Source organism: Gordionus sp. m RMFG-2023, chromosome 2 (assembly GCF_954871325.1).
Source record: "Gordionus sp. m RMFG-2023 chromosome 2, tfGorSpeb1-WG-v2, whole genome shotgun sequence".
Taxonomy (NCBI): Eukaryota; Metazoa; Nematomorpha; class Gordioida; order Chordodea; family Parachordodidae; genus Gordionus; species Gordionus sp. m RMFG-2023.
The window spans coordinates 29,168,840-29,192,128 of NC_088776.1; the positions used below are offsets into that span (position 1 = coordinate 29,168,840).

At 27.1% G+C, this 23,289-nt stretch overlaps 1 protein-coding gene across 1 annotated transcript; it reads right to left on the minus strand.

Annotated features, from left to right (window-relative positions):
* Positions 1–12,400: 12,400 nt before the first annotated feature.
* Positions 12,401–18,811, minus strand: LOC135924238 (acidic mammalian chitinase-like). The gene is made up of 6 exons (XM_065459290.1): positions 18,749–18,811; positions 18,592–18,694; positions 13,536–13,724; positions 13,381–13,491; positions 12,962–13,338; positions 12,401–12,455 (listed from the first exon to the last, which is right to left on the minus strand). The coding sequence occupies exons 1-6, from the start codon at positions 18,808–18,810 to the stop codon at positions 12,401–12,403; spliced, it is 897 nt and encodes a 298-aa protein (XP_065315362.1). The 5' UTR covers position 18,811.
* Positions 18,812–23,289: the final 4,478 nt, after the last annotated feature.

Sequence of the window (23,289 nt, forward strand, 5' to 3'; positions counted from 1 at the left end):
AGCTTTTTATTTCATCTACCTTTTGGAGCTTTCGCAGCTTACTTTGGCCAGATAAATTAAAGGATACTCCCATTTTTTATTTATATATTATATATTTTCAAACTAATTTATTTGCTACATATCTCGTTTTTATATTAACTCGCTAATTTTACCTATAACATACTTAAATAACGGTTGTCCTTATCAACAAAAGTTATTAGAGAATCTCTTCTCTTGGATTTTATTTATCTAAAATTTTAGCTTCTCTTTTCTACGTTTGCTCCTAAAATTAGCTTTCTCTAAGTGGTTTCTGAGTATTTTATCATTTTTTTGTTTTAATGATCAGATTTCCTGTAGATAAATTTTATTATCTCAAATATTTGTTTTATTTTATTTATTTTTTTTAAATATAAAATATTTTATTAATTTAATTTTTCAATTTTAAATATTCAAAACTTTTAAAATAAAGAATATAAACTAAAATATTCTTAAAAAAATGGTGGGGGGATTAAAAAATCATAGAGCTGAGGATGGAGATTAGATCTAATCTCAAGGGATATTCTTTGTTTGAGTTATAAATTTTATCTAGGATCTAAAGTGATTGTTGGTAACTTTTTACCTAAAAGTTGTTATAAATGGATATTATGGCGAATCAGTCAATTTTTTTCATATAATATTTTAAAATTGAGTTATATTTCTATATATATTAGCATACTCCACAGGGGGGAGGGCAAGAGACCCCCACCTATGTGCCTAAAAATCTGGATGCCTAAATTATTTTTAAATATTTGCTGATTCCTACATCTTATCTCATATATATTCTAATTTATATTTATTTATCACATTCACAGGAGAAATAAATACGCTACTAATTTATTCCATGAATTTTATATCAATTTCAAATTTACCTTGAAGTTATATTTAGCTATCATTGCTTCCCACCAAATAATTTATAACTTTTTTACTGCAAAACTAAATAAAATATTTCAAACAAATATCATCGATTGGATTGAGACTAATAAAATAGCTGAAAGCATTATAATGAAAGCATTATATAAGGATTCAGGGAAAATGTAAATGAACATAGGTCTACTAATTTACTATTTGTCTGCCTCGACTCCTAGCAAGTCAAGTCCATCGTTTCAAAATTAGTATAGATAATCTTTCTCTGATACTTTGCTAATGCAAATGGATGGAAGATTTTTGATTAATCAGCCAGCACTTACAAATCTGTAAATATAATTACCACAATCCTACCCAATCTATTTCAAATCTTGATAAAGAAAAAATTAAATATTTGTCAGATTTTTATAGTGATGATGTAATCCTAAGATGCATTATTAGCTGAATGTAAATAATAAAAGTTAACTATGCCTGATAAAGTTTCAAAAAATGCTATTTCCTTCTTTAATAAGAATAAAAACATACATGAAAGGAGTAATGTTGGATGGCTAGATTTGAGCAGATTATTAAAAACAACTCAATATTTTAACGAAAAATATTGCTTAAACTTTGAGATTTCGCTAATAGATTTCCAAACCTTTTGCAAACTTTTTAGGCTTGCGTAAAATTTAACACCAAGCACTAAAAAAATCCTCAAAAAATGAGCTCAATCCCAAAGAAGATTGAATTTCAGATAATAAATCTATAATATGCTTATTAATTATATTTTTCCTCATTTTTTAATACACTATATATTTTTATGAATATTTTGTAAGTTATAAACAAGCAAGAATTCTTAGAAAATTTTTGAGCATTTTAATCTAAATTTCCAACATTTATTGATATATAATCTAAATTTATATATCAAATTTTGAAAAGTTTATTTTTTTATAAAGTTCCTTTTGGAGCATTTATTTTATAATTCATGGTCCTATTATATTATTTTTTAAGTTGTAGAAAATTTTGCCGTTGGCCTTTGAGTCTTTTATCATTTATAAAAAAAATCTAAGGAACTTATATAAATTATATTAAGTTCATGACAAAATTGTCTTATTTATAGAGTGGGTATTCTAAAATGATGGAATACATTTCCAGTAATTTAACTTTTTAAAAAAATTGATTCAAAGTTGAAATAATAACGCATTGCCCGGGAAAAACACATTGATGCTAACATATGCATTTAATATTTTATCCTTAATATATATTTGAATTTGTCTATTAGAAATCGTCAATATTATATAGTCATTTTGAAACTTATAACTCCTAGAAATTTTTTTTTCAAACCCCCCCCCCCCTCCTTCCAACAAATTCCCTGCGTGCATGCCTGGTAACTGCTTTATGGATAAGTATGTTTTTATATGTGCAATTCATAACATATAGGAATATCATGTCATATTCTTATTAAAGATGCAATATATTTAGCCCATCGTTTTAGACTTGTTTATGTCCAAAATATAAGAAAAATAATTAAAAAATATAATAAGAATAAGCCATTAAAGGGAATAAAAGGAGTATGAGAAGCGAAGCCCCCAGAAAATGATGCCGTTAAATTGCGCAAGAAGTAGCAGCATCGCCAATTTTCCACCGAATGGGGTGATTTTTAAGAAAACATTTTAAACAGTAGGCGTGTTAGATATAATTTCTAGATGATGTGCGGACGAATAAAAACATATTTTAAACCCATTTCCTAAATAGTGGTACCTTAAATTATTTTATTTAAAAAAACTCCTTTCTAAGTATATGTTCAAATGAATAGATCCAGTTCAACATTTAAATATAACAGATAGGCAGAATAAGTTGTAATAGAGAATAATATTGTACCCATGACACAATTTTTGGGAAAATTTTAAATATATTTTTATAATAAAGAAGAATATTAGCTATTTTAGCAACTAATGATTCTTCCGAGCAAGACCTTAGCATTGCTGGAAGATTTATGGAACAAAGGAGATTTGTTCGAATCCAGTAAACATGGACGTAACTTATTTTTAAATTGAAGTTATTATAATATCAGAGTCGAATTATATTTTGTTATCTTATAATTTATCATAAATATTTTTCCTTATTTTTGATTTGATGAAATGGAAATTCATCACTTATATTTTTCACTAGGAATTTACAGAGACGGTCACTTATAAAAATTTTGAGTGTGCTAAAAAATTTTAAAATATATTTAAAACTTGAAAAAAAACTTAATAGATTTTAATTAATTGTAAAAAAATAGCAAAAAAGCTTGCAAAATTTTATACAGAAAATTTTATTTTTTATTTCCCTTGAAGTTTAATATAAATGATATTTAAAAGGTAAAATGGGTTTCTTCCTATTTGATTTATAAAGTTCTTTTGCTTCTTCTTTACTAGTATTTAAAAGTAATATTATTTAGTCTTTACTCTTATCTAGAACGTAAATAAGATTTAAGAACTGTTATTCCTGAAAACGATCGTGCTTTACAAGGATTGTTAATAGCATTTTAATAAATTTTATATTCTGAAAAAATCAAAATAATTTCTTTCTTACTTTGTTATTTTAATACAGTTCTCAATGTAAATTTTTCCAATTTTGAGTATTTTAAAAACGTATCTCTATAAAGAATCAGACCATCTATTCTAAAATTATATCCATAGAATAGTGAAATATGATTTCCATCAAGTTTTTGAAACATAAATTGCTCCATTTAAATGATATTACTGGTTTTTTGAAACGATTTTTTATACTTGCCATTGTATGATAATGCTTCATAAAAATTTGTCTAAAAATATTTACCCGAACCCGACCTGCCAATATTTGATTTTTTTTTAGTCCGACCCGAATCTGATTAAAATTTTGTCAGGCTTAAAACGAGCTCTCCTATCTCTTCAATGGTCCTACCAACTGCTGAAAATACTTTTTCACTGCTAGCAGCGGAGGAGGCAGGGATAGCCTGGAATTTAAGAGCCAAAACACTTAAAGTGGGAAAGTTGTTTTGGTAAATCTTCCACCGATTTAAGATGTTGTTATCTTCAATATGTAATTTTGGGCATTTTTAAAGTTCATCGACTTATCCTTAGAATCAGAAATCGAATTGTCAGCCTCCCATAAACTGAAATCCAAAAACGATGCCACTGGATTTACTTTAGATAGAAAATATTGAAATTTTCAAAAAATCTATAATAATAGTATTATTTTAAAAAATATTTGTCCAATGATAATCATCATAGCAATTTTAAGTCAATAATAATTCTATCATGTGATTTACAAATTATATATTTTATTTTTAATGGCTATGATTTTATATACTCAACCAAAGATGCCTTATCAGAAGATGTTAAGATATTATAATTTATGTTACAGATGATTTTCTATTAATAAATATTTCATATTGAACAAAATGATATGAAATTAATGATTTTGCTTTATGAGTATATTGAAAAATTTTACAAAATATGAGAAAATGATATTGAAAATAATAATTTTGTCATTCATATGCTAATTTTTCTTCCTACTGCAAAAAATGACAAGTTAGGTGTAGGTGAAATATTCATTTTTCAAAAGTATAATTTTTAACAAATTTTATTAAATAAATAAAATCTCAAAACTCTGGAGGTTGTTCAAGGAGTGCTTTGTGCCTTCCATTTAATAAATATTAGCATTTTATATAATTATATATCTTTTTTTTCTTTTTTTTTTCTCTTTAGCTTTCACCTTTTCTAGTGGTAAGCTCCTTCAACATCTCTCTCCATTTTATGTTATTAATACAATCTCTTTTATCTAATTTATACTTCTTTATATTGGCTCTAACTTTATGGCCCCATTGAAGTTTTGGCCTTCCTCTTTTACGTTTGCCCATCACTTCCAAACTCTTAACTTTATTTCCTATGTAGTTCATAGGCCTTCTCATTGTGTGCCCATACCACCTAAGTCTGTTTACCATTAACTTAGTCTTAATGGGCACTACCTTTAAACTACTTAGTATTCTTTTACTGCGCACTTTATCCTTTCTTGTTACCCCAGCAATCATCCTCGGCATTCTCATCTCCATGGTTTGTAGACTTCTCTCGTCTGATTCCTTGGTTGGCCATGTTTCCGAACTATATAGAATAGTTGGTTGTATTATGGAACTGTAAATTTTTTCCTTTAATTTGTGTGGGATTCTTTTATCAAATAGCACTCCAGATAAAGATCTCCACTTTAGCCACCCTTGATTAATCTTACTCTTTATCTCTTTTTCTATTGTGCCGTTTGTTTGTATAGTGGAGCCCAAATATTTGCAGCTTTCAATTGCCGATATCTGCCATTCATTTATATCAATACTCTCTGTTTCATCTCCTCCTATCACCATATACTCCGTCTTTTCTCTATTTATTTTTAATCCGTGCGTTTCTAGGATATTTATCCAACTCACTAGTCTTTCTTTCATTTCATCCTTAGATTCGGCAAGTATCACAATATCATCTGCAAATATCATATTCCACGGGACTGTTTGAGGTATAGACTGTGCTAATACATCTATTACTGTAATGAAGAGAAGTGGACTGAGAGCCGACCCTTGATGAACTCCTTCGGCTATTGTGAAGCCTGCTGAAGTACCTGTTGTGTTACGGACCATTGTTGTATGGCCCATATACATCCTGTATTATTCTTATATATTTTTCGGGAACATTTTTGTGGCGTAGCGCCCACCAGATAAGTTTTCTTGGGATTCTATCAAAGGCCTTTTCTAGATCGAGAAAGACCATGTGTAGCTTTTTGTTCTTTTCCCTGTATTTTTCACTCATTTGCCTAATTGCGTGGATAGCATCAGTTGTTGATCTTCCAGGCATAAAGCCAAACTGAGTCTCTCCTATTTCGATTATATCTCTTAATCTTTTTTCTATTATTTTTTCGTATAGTTTTAGACAGTGTGACATTAGTTTTATGCCCCTGTAATTTTGACAATTATGTGGATCCCCTTTATTTTTGAAGATAGGAACTCGATAGCTCTGCCTCCATTTTTGGGGAACCTCTTCATTTCCAAGTATCTTATTCTATAGATTTGTGAGGAGATGTATTCCATCATCTCCTAGTGCTTTAAGGCTTTCTATTGGAATATCGTCTGGACCCCTAGCTTTGTTGTTTTTCATATTCTTGAGGCATGTGATTATTTCTTGTTGTGTTATAGGTTGTACAAGGTTTTGACAAGGAGAGGGTTCGTTTAGATGCAGTATGTGCGGATTAAAGTTGAGAAGCTCCTGAAAATATTCTCTCCATCTACTCATTATTTCTTTTTCCTTTATTATCAATTTCCCATCTTTATTTTTGATTACTTTCGGAGCTCCGTTTATATCCCTAGAGTTCTTTTCTCGCTGTTTGGCTAATCTGTATATTTTATTTTGCCCTTCTTTGGTATGTAGATCTTCGTACATGTCATCGTATGCCATAGATTTGGCTCTAGCCACCGTTTTTGTAGCTAATCTCTTGGATTTTTTGTATCTTGTCTTGTCATCTGCGTCTTTGGATTTGTACCATATTTTATAAAGGGCTTTTTTCTCCTGTATAGTGGTTTGTACCTCTTCATTCCACCATCATAGTTCTTTATATGATTTGTTGCCTCCTCTTGTCAAGCCTAGTGTCGATTTGGCAGTGTCTATTAATCTGGATGAAAGATCTGTTAACATTTTTTCACTGACTTGTGAGGAATCTATTGTTTCAATGTTTGCATTAATTGCAAAGGCATCTGTCATTGTTTTTAATTTGCCCCATTTGATGCATGGTTCCAGTTTTATCTTATTTTGAGTGGATTTCTTTGAGATGTGTAAATCCATGACTAGTAGCTTGTGTTGTGCAGCGATATCTTCTCCTGGGATGACTTTGCAGTCTATTACATCTTTTAATCTTCTGCGAGAGATAAGTATGTAATCTATCTGTGTTTTCCTTGTACCACTTTCGTATGTTATTAAATGACTATCCTTTTTCCTATAGTAGGTGTTGGTTAAGGCAAAGTCGAAGGCTTGCGCAAATTTCAGTATATGCTCTCCTTCATCATTTCTTTCTCCATATCCAAAACCACCATGATGCCTTTTGTAGCTATCTCTTGCTTTCCCCACATGCGCATTTAAGTCACCACCAATTATGACTAGGTCATCCTTAGGGATTTCCATTACAGCTTCATCGAGGAAAGCTCTAAAATCATCTTTCTCTTCTTCTTTGCAACCCGTTTGAGGAGCATATAATGAAAGAATGTGTAGTATTGATTGACCAATGCAGAGTTTTATCTTCATTAGTCTATCAGAGATCCTGTTGACTTCTACAACTGAGGAGGTTAGATCTTGACTGAGGATGATGCCGACACCGTTCCTATTGCTAACAAGTAAATTATAGTACAATTTATACCCATCTCCAATCATCAAAGTCTTCTGTCCTTTCCATTTCGTCTCTTGTATGCACGCTATAACAACTTTTCTCTTGTTCAACATTGATGCCAATTCTCTCGTCTTACCTTTAAGTGCACCAATATTCAAACTTGCTAATCTTGTTTTCTTTGCTTTAACCTTTAATTTACTTTTCACAGGATGGAGGTCTACACCCTGCGCGCCGCATGGAGGGAACGCCCTAACTTTCATATTCATATTTTCATTTGTGTCCTTCATTTTGTTTATTGGACAGGTATCCTTAGCACCCGGCTGTCCAGGCCTGTCGGTGACCGGGGTCTCATCTCTAAGCTCCGAAATTTATCATACCATATCTCTTTACACATCAGTCATCGAAGAAAAACTTGAAAGTTTTTATGGTTCTTACCAGGATTGAAACTGCGCCCTTATTATATATCTTTGCTACAATCTTTAAATTTCTGAACATATTAAAAAGGCAATTTTTATGCATTATTTTATCATGAATTTCTTTATATATATAAATATTTGATTTTATATGATAGAGAATTAGAATATTCTCCTTAATTTGATTATAGATGAATTAGAAATTTCCTTCATATTTGATGATGGATAGAAATAAGCCTATATGACGTGGGAATCAAAAAAATCTTTTATCCACAAAATTTTCATTTATTTTATAAAAAATGTTAATGAAGTATATATATTTACTACCTTCTATGTGAACAAATATTGGACACATACATGAATATACTGTTTTTATTAATTTTATAATTTATGTAATTTTTTTTATTTATGAACTCAATAAAAAATTATTTAATCTTGTGTGGGTTTTTTATATTATTTTTTTTTTAATACAAGGCTTATACCAAAATATTTGTTGCTGAATATCAAAATAAACACTATTTATAATATTGGAGAGTGGTTAAATTAAAAATACTATACTTTATGAATTATTACTTCTATAAAATATCAGAATTCAGCAAATATATATATAAAAGAAGGTCAGGCAACCTTAGTAAAAAATTGAAATTGAGCCAAATAAAACTTGAGATGACCCATTAACTAAATTCCCATTGGGCCTGAAAATGTTGTCATTTGCAGATCTCTGGTGGTAAATGCATAGGAAAATAAAAGTGGCAGACGCATATCATTTATAAATGGATTCCTTGGCAGAGGTAAAATCCATTAAGAAATGCTGTTTCCTACGTCATCCTGACTAGAGGTCTGCAATGGGAAGGTTTTGGTGCACCTGCCTGCTCATTTATTTAAAAATTTTGTTTAACTTGCCTGTCCAATGTTTAAGAATTATTATATTGTATTATTTCAATGTTTTTTTACTTAAACTTATAAATTATGATATAAAAAATTAATATCACTTAAAAAATAGAAGTCAGTTGCTAATTTTGCCTAAAATATATTTCAAATTCATCTGCCCATTGTTTTAAAAATATTTTTTGACCCTCCCACTCACCAATCCAATATCTTTCAGTCTATCCACAGAATAGGCAGGTTTAAGTTAGGCAAAACTTCATCTAGCAAGTAAAAATTTATTTAAGAATATTTTTTTATTGAGCACATAAATATAATTTTTACAGATTTTATGATAATATAGTGAAAATTCATATGTTTGGATTATATATTCATATTTAAGAGAGACCTGATGAGGCTTATTAAAAAACTTATGAAATTATATATTTTTAAGAGGTTTATTATTTTATAAAATCCTTTTTACAAAGTTATATATTCATTCTTTTATTTTTATTTGTATATTTTTTAATCATTATTAAATATTTTACCCAGTGAAGTAGACAAGAAGAGGGGGGGGGGGGGGGTTGAACTTTCCTTAAAAAATTTTTTAATTTTGTTTTTTTTTAAATTTTAAAAATTTATATTTAGAAAACGGAAATTATAAAAAAAAACAAATGAATTTTCAATATTAAATGATCACATGATATTAAAAATTATATGAACTAAAATATTAAATAGGGAGGGGGAGGGGCTATAAAGATATATTGGTAAATATTTTCTGGCATAGTAGAGCTGAGGATGGAGAAAAAAAATATGATCTGCATATCTCGATGATATTTTTTAAAAAACAATTATAAATTTAATAATATAATTAATATTGTTAAACAAATTAGACAGTTTTAAAAATTTAATTTATTTTATATAATTCAAAAGAAAAATCCTTTAATTTGGTAAAGATAAACAGCAAACTTTTATTTTCTTTTGCCGATTGAGGCTGAATTGTTGATTACACTTGAAACGCGAGTTTATCAAGATAGTATGATAAGTTACTTTGTGATGTCGTATTTTGGTATAAAAATCTTGACAGAATAGAGTACTCTTTGAGATCAATAGATGCTTTGCTGACCTTTATGTCTAATTGCACTTGATTCCCAGCTTATTATCACAACATTGTTTTTTTAGTTACCTTGCCGATTAATACTACCACTAATAAAAGGTCTTTTTCAATTTTGAAAAGGATAGAAACCTATTTAAGAAATGGCACCGGTGAAACCCGTTTAAAGGGATTAGTCCTGTTAAATATTTATAAGGAGATTATTCTAGATAAAAATTTGATTCTAGATAATTAGCCAAATCTCAGAGAAAAGTAGATCTCTCTTTACAAATTCAAATCATAAAATTGCAATATAGCATAAAATTTTATGCAAAACTTAATTATAATAAATTCTTAGTCATAATATTTATATATTTTCATACTGGTATTTTTTTTTGCAATAAGAGTTATTTATATTTTGATAATATAATCATTTGTATTAATTATAATTGTTAAATTATATTTTTTTAAATACCGATATGTGCAACAAGAATTATATTTATTTTTTATTGCAATTATATTTTTTTTAAATATAAACACTTTGAGATTTATTTATTGTATATTATCTAAATAAGTACATAGTTAAATAAAGAGATATTATTTATACTAAAGTATTTTAATAATAAATAAAATCTATAATAAAATTCCCTGTAAAATTTGGTTATATGTAAAAAATTAGTTATTTTAACATAGAATAAAGGTATATAGAGTGATCCTAGAAAATGGGAGGTTTAAGGGGCTATTTTTTTTTCTTTCTACACCAAATGAATAGAATTAATTTACAATTGAAAACTAAACATTGTTAAATTTTCAGAATAATGCTTTCAGTCACCTATTAATCATAAATTTGGCCAAATTTTGTTATTAATATTTTTTCAATGCTGGCTACTTAAATGGTTAGACACTAATAAAGCACAAAATAAAATTTTAGAATTAGTATTTCCAATATGGTCAGCCAACTTTAACATAGTTGAGATAACTACTGAAAAATTTATATTATTTACTATTTTATAGGGAAGGGCCGTAGGAAAGAAAGCTTTGAGGCTTTGTCATAAAAAATACCCACTCCCCCACACCTATGGATAAATCCTGACTCCGCCGCTGCTTATACCTTTTTAATAGTACTCCATCCATACTCAGTAAATTAACTACGATTTTTTACGCCGTATTTGTGAATTTGTGTTTTTTACACAAATTTTCTACTAATTTTAGTAATGCCTGGTTGGCAGGAAAATTTATTTAGAAGAAATAAATACTAAATTATCACATGCTAAGAATAGTATTTTACATAAATTTATTATTATCCCACAAATTTATATATAATATGAACATATATTGCTTAATAAAAAATCGTTTGATTGCATAGAGTGTTTTCTTGCCAGTCACAGAATTTTCTAAATTGATTAAAGAAGAGACCATCTGGACATTGAAGGATAGGTTTGTCAAAAGCATGGCAGTCAATAAATTTTCTATATAATCAAATAATGAATATAATAAAAGTATTAAAAATTAGATAACTCTCATGATTGTTATAGAGTTCTAATCATACCTCTATATCACTTTTTTGCCGATACCACAGATATCTGGCTCACTAATACCTATATTTAACAAAATAAAAAAACAACTAACATTAATTTTTATTTTTTAAAAAATTAAAAATAACTACATAATATTATGTAATAAAAAAAATATTTTTAAATTTATTTATTGAGTTTATTATTAAAAAAACGAATTTAAAACAAAGATCATATAAAAAAACAATTAAATTAAAGATTATAAAAATATAGCGCATATATAAAAATTAAAACAAACTGAATAGTGAATAGCAATCAATTAACACTTTAATTGATAAAAAAAAAATATAGTTTCTGTTTTAGAAAGACAATGTCAGACGTAAAATATTTCATGTAACATTTTTATTTCTCAGAAGCGAACAATTGATAAAAGCATTTAAAAAATAAAATATAGCCTTAAAAAGCGGGAAACACGAGAGGGGAAACTTTTTAAATATTTTATTAAATAAAAATGGTCTAAAATACAATGATCTGCAATAAATTATATAAAAATAAATATTTAATATTATCTGGAAAGAAAATATAATTTTTTAGAGCAAAATGTCCTCAAAAAATTAAATTTAATGAATCTTTAGAGAATTAAGTAATTTCGTATCTACCCATAGTATCGGAGTAGAGGTATTGGCGGGTAACCCGGCCGATAACGATAGTGCAGCTATAGTTCTAACTCCACTCTATTCAAAATTGAGTTAGTGGAAATATTATTCATCTTCATTCAAAAACCCCCAAACATTTATTTTAAATATATTCTTTATGTAATAAAATGTAGTTCAATATTCATTTGGCCAATTAATCATAAACCATTACATTTATCAGGTTATAATAAAAAATATCTTTAAATATCAGATGTTTTTTAATATATAAGCTATCCAAGCTACAATAGTAGTAAATAAAGACTAGAAAAAAGGTGAGACTTAAGAGTTTTTCCAGATATTTATAGAACTAAATTAATATTGAGTAAAGAGAGTATATATTTAAAAAAAGACCTTTATCAACTTTTTTGAATTAAAATTTTAAAATAATATCAAATTGTCAATACTCAGATATTGGGCTGAGAAAACAAAAAATACAAGTTATGTTTTATCGTTTTGTACTTTAAAATATATTTTGCTTTATATGTCTTCGCAGGCAAAAATTCGCATACGATATAAACATACGTGAGTGTCTTAGTAAATAATCGATTTTTTATGCGCATTAAAAAAAAGGCAATTTTTTTGTCAAAGTATTTTTGCGAATTCGTAATTTAAAGCGATTATAATGCGATATTCGGATCTAGTATGAATATTTAATATGAAATTAATTTATTAAATGATGGGTGTTTTCCGGCGCAAGTGGATGACAAATGCAAATAATAGAATATCAAGATTAAAACCCATATTAATCGTACTAGAATTATGTGTAATAATAATAAAATAACGTTAGTTGCTTTAATATGGGTTTTAGTAATTTTTAAAGTATGCCTGTGTCTAATGTCAAACATTTTTCAAAAAAAATGATCTCGTAATGATACATTAATCGTCCAAACTCGATTTCGTAAATTTCAATAATAAATAAATTTTTTAAAAAATAAAATTTTGACTATTATTTTTATCAGTTTGTATGAAAGAATCGAACCGGGTTCAAAACGAACTAATATTATTATTTTTACAAACTGAACATGACCTATTAGTATTATCCCAACCTGCAAAACTCAATGATTCAGTTCCCACTTTTTTTCTATTTCAAAATTACAAATATAAAACCACAAATGATTTATATTAAAAATTTAGTTAATTTACCTGCAGTCTTTTGGAAGAGGTATTAGCGTGACTGAAAACTGCAAATATACTTGACATAAATGTAGCAAATATTTATCACCAAGAATTGTATCAGTTTTTATTGGAGAATTTGAAATATTATATAATCTTTCATCTTTACTAGAATGATATTGTGTGTTTATATCATGATTTCCCGATCTATTTGATATAGAACTATTATCTTCTAATATTTTATAATAATCAGCTTTAATTTCTTTCTCAATTTTTATGTCATTTTTACATTTAAATGTAGATGTTAAAAATTTATTAATAGATATGAGTAATGGATTATCAATATCATCCATTGAAAGCTCCCAAATCATAATACCTCCTATATTTTTATTACAAACATAATTCATCTAATATAAATTTATAATAAACAAAAACTTTAAATGCCATACTTTGTAGGTGATACTTTTTCCGTTTTCATAACTTATCCACATATCTTCAATATATCCAAAAGGAACTTTGGCTTCATAGTCGAAACTTTCCAAGGGTTTTTTTAACATGATCTATGCAACAAATATTTGATAATTAATAATCCTCATCTAATAACCTCATAATACGACATAGTTCCAGCTTCACCTGTATAATCTCCCGGAGGTCCGCCTCCATAATAGGCTGGTGCTCCAACATATTTATTAACTTCATCAATCAATTTATAATTTCGACCGTAAAAGGGAATACCCAATAAGATTTTGGCAACGTCAGCTCCATTATTTATTAAATAATTTATTACAGCAACCTAAATAGAATTGAATTTGAAATTAATTATAATCTTATACATTAACATCTTCTATCTTAAATCGGTCATTATCAAACTCATTCCAAAATCCAAAATTTTCTTATATCACACAAGTCCATGATCATCATTAGTTATATTCTCATATCAAATCCTTCTTATTTCCAAATTTATTATTTCTTCAAATCTCTTTCTTATCCAGTTATAAAAGTTCCATAGTGTTAATATAATCAAACTTTCTTTCATTGTACGTGCTCTTTTTAGTTTATTTATAAGATCTACAATATCCAAATATTTATATTTTTTATCTTTCATTATCTTAGATTTTTCTAGTATCTATCTCAGAATCCTTATTTCTGTCACTCATGAAGTCAAACCTATCTATCTATAATAGTCAATTAAGAAAATAAAAATATAAAACACACGGAAAAACAATATAACCTGTATTTTAATTTTGAGGATAAATATGTAGCACACACCCCCTATTAGTCACCATCCATTTCACTTAGGCAACATTTGTTCTATATTGCACGTTTAATGGCTTAGGGGACACCTTTAATTATTTGCCTGTTCTCCTAAATATCATTTTAAGCTAGTAACCCCCCCCCTCCCTTACACACTCTAACCTGCAATCTTATGCATGAATTTATTTTTTTCTAGAATTAAGACTCATAAACAATTACAAGACCTGCCTTTGAATAACCACATTTATAGATTGCTCTCCATACACTAACTTTTTTCTTCTTCCAATATTTAGAAGATTTTGGTTTCCTTGATGATTACCACACCTTCTTGTCTATTTTCTTCTTTTTAAATTACCCCGTTCGTTAAATCTTTCAAAAGCCTTCTTTAATTTACTTTAGACGAATACAAATTCTTTTTTTTTACCTTCACAATTTCCAAATCCATAACGGCAATATAGATATAACATAATTTCCAAGGTTCATCTTGCAAATTTACGTTTCTTTATACTTTACGTAGTCAGTCTTGAAATAAGTTAGAAAATGGTCTTTTTTATTAAAATAAGTTATAATAAAACGTTAAATAGATCGTTCTACCAGAGTTGTTTCTTAATTACAAAAATGTTACAAAAATATCGATATCTATTTATTTATAGATATATTTGATACATACATTTTAATACAATTTTATTATGCTATTTTATTATATTTAAAAAAATCAATTTAATCCTATTTTTTGTATTAAAAAATATTAAATATTTCATAATTTATTTTCTTCCATCAAGAGAAGTCTTATTTTACACAATGGATAATGGAAATATTGTAAATATTGCGTTCAGAGTTGTTAAAGAGGTTACATTTCTTCAAAAACATCTATAGTATCTTTATTTCAAAAATCGGAGAGCTAGATCCATTTTAGGATGGAGTAGAGGAACACAGCTCCTTCGCTCTTTTAATTTTATTGCATAAATTGTTTAAAAAATAATTTTAATTCATTGAAATTTTAAACTTAACTTAAATTAGAAGAGTTAGTTAAAGAATGTATTTTGTTGAATGAATACAATAAAAATAATATATATTTATTTAAATTTATAAAAATATTTGTATAATATTAAGCCCCAAGTTGTTATTTATAAATTTTTTTCTTTTTCAAATCATAAAAGACTATTTAATATTATTATGAGATATAGAAGATACTGAATTATATAAATTAAAATTTTCATTTCCCTCCTACAGTAAATATTTTTCACTTTTAAAAGAGGTAGACCTTAATGTTCTAAATGAATCAACTTTCTTAGGTGCAACAACTATTGAATCGAAATAAAATCATTGCAACGAAGTCTGCATCCTTAGCCTTAAAAAATGTTGAATTAGCATGCTTTTGATGACTTGGCCAATATTATAATTAACATACATTTTTTAAAATCCAGATTAAGGTAATCTGTTATACTGGCAAAAATAGAAGTGAGGGCTTTCGGGTTATTCTAAATTAATCATTTTAAAAATAATTTTTAGTTCTGAACTGGGATAATATTTTTTATCCAAACTAACAAATAGAAAGTTATGATTTTCTACCACAGCATTTATAAATTTTTTTATGCACCATTTTCTTTGAATAAAATATATGATATAAAAATATGATTTTGGAAATCAAAGGAGCGGCGACGCTCCTTATTTTCAATTTGGAGTGGGAGGAAGCCAGTGTTGTTAAACGCTACCGCTATTTTATAAAAAAAGTAGCGCGCTATCGTTACCGCTATCGTTTTCAAATGAGTAGAGCGCTATACTTTTTTAAAAAAGCAGTTAAAACTACTTTTTACGCTATTTTGATTTTTTTAAAAATATTTTTTACGTAACTTTATTTCTTGTTATTATCGTCAACAAAAATATTATAAATTTTTATCATATTATAAAAAAATTATAGTCCTTCAGGAAATTAGACCCATTATCTGTAATCATCTTACAAACCATGTTCTGAATTTTGTAAATATGGATTTCTGAAATAATATTTGCTAGATGTCATAAGTCTGACAGCCAATTATTCTTTTTAGAGCTAATGCTGCAGATTTTCGTTTTAGATTTTTTGGATCAATCCAATGTGCGGTCACTTCTAAATAAGCTCTAAAAATATGAATATCATATTATAAATCAGAAAATAAACATTTTTACCTTCTGTTATGCGTCCAGCAATCTGCTGTTTTACAGATATAGGAGACATCTGATAGATTTAATATTAAAGATTCTTTCATTTCTTTAAAGCTATCAAAGATTCTTGCCATCAATGTCTGCTGGCAAAATATCTTGGTACGTGCAGAAAAAGTGTTTATCATCTTTATAAAAGAATGGTTGAACAGTATCTATTTTAAAGTTCATTATGACTTTGTCAGCCAATTTTTGAGATACACCTGGTGTTGATGAATCCAAATTGCTTAATTTTGTTTGAATTAAATTTGATTTGGAAGTGGATGTATCTTCTTCCATTACCCAAAAACTTGAGATATTTTTCAATTTTTTTATAATTTGAGGTGTGAACAGTCTAAAATTATAACAGTAATACTTAGAATAAAAATTATGTAGGAGATTAGTACATAAAAATGATTGAAATAACTATTTTAAAATGTTTTAAATAATTTAGATAAAATTTATGAATATATAAAAGAAATGATTGATCTTTGATTTAAATTTATTTTAAAAATTAAGGATTAGCCTACACATTGATAGTAAATTTGTTTAATATATCACCTTTAAATGTTTTTCCAAATTAAAGCTGCTTGTATGATTTGAGGATAAAATTTTGCGACACTACTTGCATCGAAACCGATATCCAGTAGTAATTTTTTCTTCAAGATTTAAGTATTTTTTGAATTTTGGGAAAGGATAATCTAAATTTTTCTCATTTTCCAAAGAAATTTCGCTATCTTCAACAATCTCACACATTTTTAATAACTAGATTTATAATGTATATTTTTAAATATAAATTTAAATTTCAAAATTAAATAAAATTAAATAAAAGGAATATAATTAGATTTAATAAAAAATATATTTTAATAATTTTTAGATGTATTTATTATGTAAAATTGAAAGTAGCGAGATACCGCTATCGCTATTTTCTAAAAAAAGTAGCCCGCTAAAGCTACTAAAAAAAGTAGCGCGCTATTTTAACAACACTGGAGGAAGCTACTTTTAAAAACTATGGCGAGAGCTAGTTCCTGTTAAATAATAACTGTGATGGCTTTAATAATCTTAATAAATTTTTAGATAATTAAAATTTATACTGACAAAGAAGAAACCATCAGTAAATTTTTAAACTTGATTAAATTGGCTTCAAATCCTATAAAATTTAAAGAAAAAAAGAATTGACCCAACGATTAGTAGGGACTTTCAAAGTTTCCGAATGATACTAATCATAGAATAATATTGAAAGATCTATATTATATTCTTCTAAATGATTGTGGGATAAAGGATATAAATTTTGAAACTCAAACTTTAAAGTATTATTCTAAAAAAGTGCATGGTTAAGATTTTGGCACTAAGAGCGTCATGAACCTTTACAATCTAAGAAATAATTGGTTCTTTTTTTTAGCTAACTTATCTTTTTTTAGTGGTATAAAAAAATTTTAAGATTTTGAGAGGCTTCTGCAAATTTTTCAAGGGGCTCGAGTCTCGGCGCCCTCTAGTTACGCTATTGAGTGTCACTTATAAAGTATAACACTACCCTACATTTTAGTGTTCTAGTTAAGAGACATTTTTTGTGTGGCTAAATGTCTTTAAACAGATGAAAATAGGAATTATAATCAATTGATATATATCTTTTAATATAAAATAAATATCATAAATAAAAAATGCTTTATCAAGGTCACATTTTGAGTTTTAATAATGGATTTTCAATTTAGGCATTATGCAAACTTTACATAATTATAAAAAAAATAAGCTCAAATATATCTTATGAAAAAATTGTATCTGTATAATTACTAGGCCATGTAGTATCTAAATACATTTGTAAAGTATCTTTAACCACTCTGCTTTATACTTTCATATAAGTCCTTTCCTCCATGCATCCAATTTTTCTAATTCAAATTCATATAGTCACAATGGAATGCATTCAAAAGAACGATTATTTTATTACTCTATCCGCTGACAATACGTAAGCTCCTATAAAAATACAATTCCAATATTCACTCTAACATGATTTAGAAAAATGTAATTTTTCAGTGTTCGCATTAGTCTAAAAGCTTACCTAGAATCCATAATTCATTGCTGGGAACAAATTGCTTTATATTTCCTCTACTCTATGTTAGCAATGAAATGCCATTGTTATTATTTCTCCGACTATAAGTTTTAAATATTCTCTTAATCTAATTAGGTAAATTTTATCAAAATTAAAATCATTCTAAAAAGTAGTTATTTACTGAATTCAAGTTATCATTGCTATAGAGAGGACTATTATGTCCCGTGTATGATTCCCAACTACCGTGGAAGTTGTAGGTCATTGCTCCAAAGAAATCAACATATCTTTTATTATTACGGAACAATATATATTTTGTGAACATATAAAATATTGCTTACTTGTTCATTTTCTGGATATCATAATTCATTAATTTTTGAAAACTAGCTGGTACAGCCGTCATCAAGATTAACTTTTTGTTTTCATAATCAAATGAAATTCTCATTAACTAAAAAAATATTGTATTATAATTTGAACTTTGTTTCCCTTGTTACAAAAAATATAAATTTTATTTTAGCTTATTAAAACTCAACCTGTTTTCATTCCTATTTTAATTGTATAAATTTGATAAAAGGTAATACATATTATAAGAATAAATTATTTGCGCAGTTGTTTTAATTAAAATGCACATTTTTAAAAATAATATTTGCACAGTTTTTTAATTGAATGAGCACTTTATTAAATAAGATATCTAGTTTTTGAAATATTTGCGCAGTTTTATAATTCCATTAAAATTTTTAAAAAAGGTGTTATAAAAAAATTTTTATAAAATTTTATTCAGTTCCTTTTTTTAAGTCAACTTTTGAGAGCAGGTAGCTCAGGAAAGTGGGTAAAGAGAGTTAAAGGTTAAACAAATGGGCAATGATAATACACTGCTGGAAACTGCAAAGCAATTTACTAAACGCTGACTACATTTTAATCCCATATTTATATATTAACGAATGAATGCTTAGCCCAAATCATGTTCTGGCTTCTACTATACTGTAACACATTATCTTGGTTACAGGTGCGTTGCCAGGAATTTTCTACGTGGGGAGGGGGATAAATTTTTTATAGTATGATTTATTTTTAGAGCATTTAAAATTTAATAAAACTAATAATCATATAAAATTTATTAGAACCAGGGATCCAAACTGAATCTGAATCGAACCGTTAAACCGCTAAAACCCGATATTATCGAACCTGAACCGAACTGAACCTAAACCACTAAAAAAAATTTATAGCTGAACCTGAACCTGAACCGAACCGCTAAAATGCCTCTGAACCGGTTCAAGCCTCATGATTTTATTCTTAAAAAATAATATGCAAATTATTATTAGTATATAGAAAAAATTTCAATTATATTCGAATTATTTTAAAGATTAGCATCAATCACATTTGATTGATAAGTGTCGGTCATAATTTTTATAAACTTTAGTATATTGTCATTTTAAAACATTTTTTAAATATTTTAAGCTTATAAATTATATTGCTTAGAGAAAAATTAAATCCAAAATATTATTATAAATGACACATCAAATCTGTATCATATTGGCAGTGTCGGCTACCTATGTTAATGTGGAAAGATGTTTTTCAACAATTAAATTTATATTATTCTTATAAATGTAATTTGAGTACGAATTTTGAAAATATAATAATTGTGCGGCTTAATAAAAAATTTTTATGTAATTGTTCATATTAAAATTAATCATTGATATTAATTAATCATTGATAATGTGATTTTAATTTTGAAATAAAAAAAAAAATTCCCTATACATAATTCGAATGTAGGCATTCAAACCGGTTTTAGAGGTTCAAACTGAACTGATATTTAAATTTTTTACAAACCAAACCTGAACCTTGAACCGTTATTTTTATCTAAACCTGAACCCGAATCGATATTCGTTTCGGTTTGGATCCCTGATTAGAACTAATCTCACGTAAAATGGAAATATAAACTATTAAGAGTATATAATATACGATTAAAAAAATAATAGCTATAAAAATAGATAAAATATAAAATTAAACATTTATAATGATTTAAAAGGTTAGTCAAATATCGTTCATAAATGAAAATTTAATCTTCTTTGCTATTGCGCCAATTTTTTATTAATTATTAGAGCTTGGTGAGTAAAGCTGGTCTATTCAATCAATTTTAAGATGTCATACTTTTGATATAGGTTTTTATTTGCTTGTATTAATTGACATTATTGCCAAAATATACAGTAATTTTAATATATTTGGATAACTTATAAAATATATATTAAAGTATGCAATGTTTCCACTGTATTTCTTGAAGGATTATCTACAAAAATGATTCATACCATTTATATTTTAGGCCTTTAGATACATTTATATCCTATGAATAAAATTTAGCTAAATATTTGTTTTTTCAACATCAAGATTTGGATATATCCTCATATCAGATGGAGTTATGAAATGAAGTATTTGTAAATTGGATAGAGCCATTTCATTAATCACAAATCGTTCATTGATTTAAGTTAAAATTTAATCCAAAAGTGGGATAAAAATATTTATTTTAAATGATCCTCAATTGGTTGTTAATATTAGAACGATTTCTTTGTCGGTAAAGTCAAGGCTTGTGAATCTCAAATCATATAATTTCGTTTTCACCTAACTATCACATAAATCTCCAGAAATTCCTGGATATTATCTCTTGGTCTTTTAAGTTGTAATAAAATATATTCGCGATTCTCATAACTTCAGCCATATCCAATTTTTTTTTAAATATTGCATAAAATTGTTATGTAATAAATAATTTATTAATGCATTCTAATGAAAAAAATCGGCAGTCATATTAAATCGAATAATGCATCAGATTCAGGTGAAATATGTTTTTCAGGATTCTAAAATTTCTCCAAGGGAAAACAAAAGAGGCTCTTCTGGATCCAAAAAATGCTGTAACCGCTTAATGTCGAAGGCTCTATCTTGTCGTGAAAGCTTTTTGCAGTTTCTTTTTTCCTGTAGCACAATAAGTCTCAGAAATAATTATATTCAACAAATTCTGTCTATTTAGATATCTAAACATTTCAAACACTCTAGAAATTTTCTAATCATCATTAATAGAAATAAATTAAATAGAATTTTTTTGGTTGATTTAATTTTCTTATATCTATCAGTGTATAAGATTTAATAAATATAAGATAAACTTTAAAATTTCAGGAGATAAAATATTAATATACACAAGAAATAAATTTTTTAAATTAATTTTAACTTTTTGCTAATATTTAGAATAGAATATAATCTATTTGAATAGAATACTTTGCAATTCACAAAACCCTTTTATATTTTTTCAAAAATTTTTACTATGGGTGTGGGGGTGGCTTTCTCCCCTTCTCTAACCCCCTCCCCTGACTACTCACCATACCCTCTTAAATTATTTTTTTAAGCTTATTAGCTTTGGAAAAAATTTGCTCCACATGAATTAAACCCCAGGTCGAAGTTTGCTATACTTCCTAAATTAAGGTTATTGATAATTATACCATAAAAACATCTCATGTATTTTCTGAAGTGTCTTCAGTAATCTAGGTTTGGATCCGCATTGTTATGTTTTTTCGGTCCTCGAAATTGTAGTTCATAGTCGTAATTTGCCAGAGCGACAAATTTTTTAAAATTTTATGTGGGTTTAGAAACGATATAAGTGGTTTATAATCAGTAATTATATTAAAATTATTACCATAAGATATTGTTTAAATTTAATTAATTAAATATTTTTGTAAAGGCTTCATTCTCTGTCTTAATGTAATTTCGTTCGATGGTATTTGATGCTTGAGAAGCAAATTCAATTGATTCCACGTTGATAATCATAATGGACAAAATTTCCATGTTAAGAGCATCGGCAGCTAGAATAATCGACATTTTGGAATTATAATGGTTTAGAATAGGTTCCTCTGATATTAGTTATTAAATTTATTAATTAAATTTGTTTCATTTTTGCCCAATTCCATTGTACATTTTTCCATAAAAGCAAAAATAAGGGATCGGCTTTGATGGAAAATTGTTTATAAAATTGCAATAATTTGCTATACCTATAAAGGATTGTAATTCTTTAACTTTTTCTTTTTTGTTAATGGGGAGTCTAAAATTGGTTGACACTCTTCGCATGTGTGACCTAGGAATTTAATCTTTTTTAAAAAAATTGATTAGTGAATACAATCTATTGCTTGTTGAAATATGGCCGGCCCTGAAACAACCCCTAATGGAAGTCATGTAAAATCAAGTCCAGTAGGTGTGTTGATCACTAAAAGCTTTTTTTATCCTCTTCTCGGGCTATTTGCAAATATGCTATTCGTTTAGCATGGCAAAATACTTTTCTAGGTATAGAAAATGTTCAATTAAAATATTTGAATACTGCCTGCCTAGAGTAACCAACCACAAATTCTTAGGGATCTATCCTTTTTGAGGTACAATTAGTGAGGCGATTTTCGAGAATCTAAGTTTTCTAAATTCAGATAGATTCTAGTCTTTGCAGTCCATTTCTAATCTGGTTTTCCATCCAAGTGATATCGATCCGCTTTTAGGACTTAGTTGAGATTGGATTTACTTACTTTAAAATCCTTTGAGCCTATTGTAAATATTGATAAATATTTGTTCTATTCTATCTCCCCAAACCTCATTAATTCAAAACATTATCATTATAAAAAATGACTATTTTAATAGATCTTTACCTATCAAATTTATTCCGTTGTTTACAATCATAAATTTATTATATGTAATTTTATTTTTATACTTAATTATATTAAAGATTTAAAAATAATATTATTTTTTGTTAAAGATATTTTTAATCAATTAAGATATGCTACATTCAAAATGGAAACGGTTGGTCTTGTGTTAAAAAAGTGATATATATTTTATTTATTGATAATTTCATTTCAAAATCTTC

Bases quoted from the DNA above. Each gene is read 5' to 3' on its own strand.
- LOC135924238 (XM_065459290.1), bottom strand. From the start codon at position 18,810: ATGACGGCTGTACCAGCTAGTTTTCAAAAATTAATGAATTATGATATC. The intron at 18,695-18,748 runs GTAAGCAATATT...TAATAATAAAAG, and splicing joins GATATCCAGAAAATGAACAA to ATATGTTGATTTCTTTGGAG. The intron at 13,339-13,380 runs GTATGGCATTTA...AATTTATATTAG, and splicing joins GAAAAAGTATCACCTACAAA to ATGAATTATGTTTGTAATAA.